General features: G+C 46.6%; 1 protein-coding gene across 1 annotated transcript in view; it reads right to left on the bottom strand.

Annotated features, from left to right (window-relative positions):
• The window catches only part of LOC116685738 (flocculation protein FLO11-like), a 17,949-nt gene that overhangs the window by 7,316 nt on the left and 9,640 nt on the right, over nucleotides 1-993 (bottom strand). The window contains 1 exon segment of the mRNA XM_032510649.1: nucleotides 397-544. Within this exon segment, the coding sequence (XP_032366540.1) occupies nucleotides 397-544 (148 nt within the window).

Raw genomic sequence — 993 nt, 5'->3', positions numbered from 1 at the left:
GCCCTGTTGCTGAAATGTGCTCTACAGATAAAGCTGCCTTGCCTTGCCTTTAATAGATAGAGTGCATTATGGCTGAAGGAGGTTTTTTCTGAAAGGAACCTCCCAGTCCCTGTTTACCACAGCTCTGGTGATCCGAGTGTGCCTATATATAATAAACTCCAGCAGTGGAGGTGGCGCCAGGCCATGTAGTCCTTTATAAATAAAGACTTGCTCCGCTTCTGAGACGCGCCCGGTGTGGTATGGCGCGTGGCGGAGGACGGAACATAACGGCGGCCCAGCCGGACGTGCCAACTGGAGAATCAGAGTTAATCAGCCCTCATGCTTCCTTCTCTCACAGCAACGGCCCTGCCATGAAATTCCCCGATAAACCCAGAATTTGCGCTTGCGTCCCCTCACCTCCTCTGGGACTCATCATCAGGATCTTGTGGACCATCCTCTCCACGGGGCCCATGCTCTTCTTCCTCACGTTGCTGCCGTTGGGGCCCCGGAGCGCTCGCCGTCCATCACACTTGAGGTCCGCCCATTTCTTCATGATCTGACGCACCTGTTGGAAAAATGAAAGTCATCTATTGTGACTAAGGGTGGGAAAAGTAGCGATACAGCATCGTATCGCAGTATTTTAAGTGGCAATACTGTATCGATACGTATGGATCTTATATTATATATTATATCTGTGTTGTCAGTTTGACCCATTTTGCAGCGATAACACTGAAGTGAGATGAACAAACAGAGACATGTTTATTTCTAGATGAATCCGATGTTGACTAAGTCTCAAATCATTGAAAATTGGAAGTTGGAAAAAAGGTTATAAATTGCAATATATCACAGAATACTGCAACATGTTTAAAATTGGAGTACTATCGTATCGGCGATCGGCGTCTGGTGATTCCCACCCTTGAATGTGTGTCTCTTCCACGTAGAAGATCTCGATTACAAACAGCTGAGATAACATCTATGTTCAGGGAATGCATCAGTCTCTACTAGACCACTATT

The sequence above is a fragment of the Etheostoma spectabile genome, unplaced genomic scaffold (assembly GCF_008692095.1).
Source record: "Etheostoma spectabile isolate EspeVRDwgs_2016 unplaced genomic scaffold, UIUC_Espe_1.0 scaffold172, whole genome shotgun sequence".
Taxonomy (NCBI): Eukaryota; Metazoa; Chordata; class Actinopteri; order Perciformes; family Percidae; genus Etheostoma; species Etheostoma spectabile.
The sequence above is the reverse complement of the archived record's forward strand: the minus strand, read 5'-3'. Positions and strand labels throughout refer to the sequence as shown.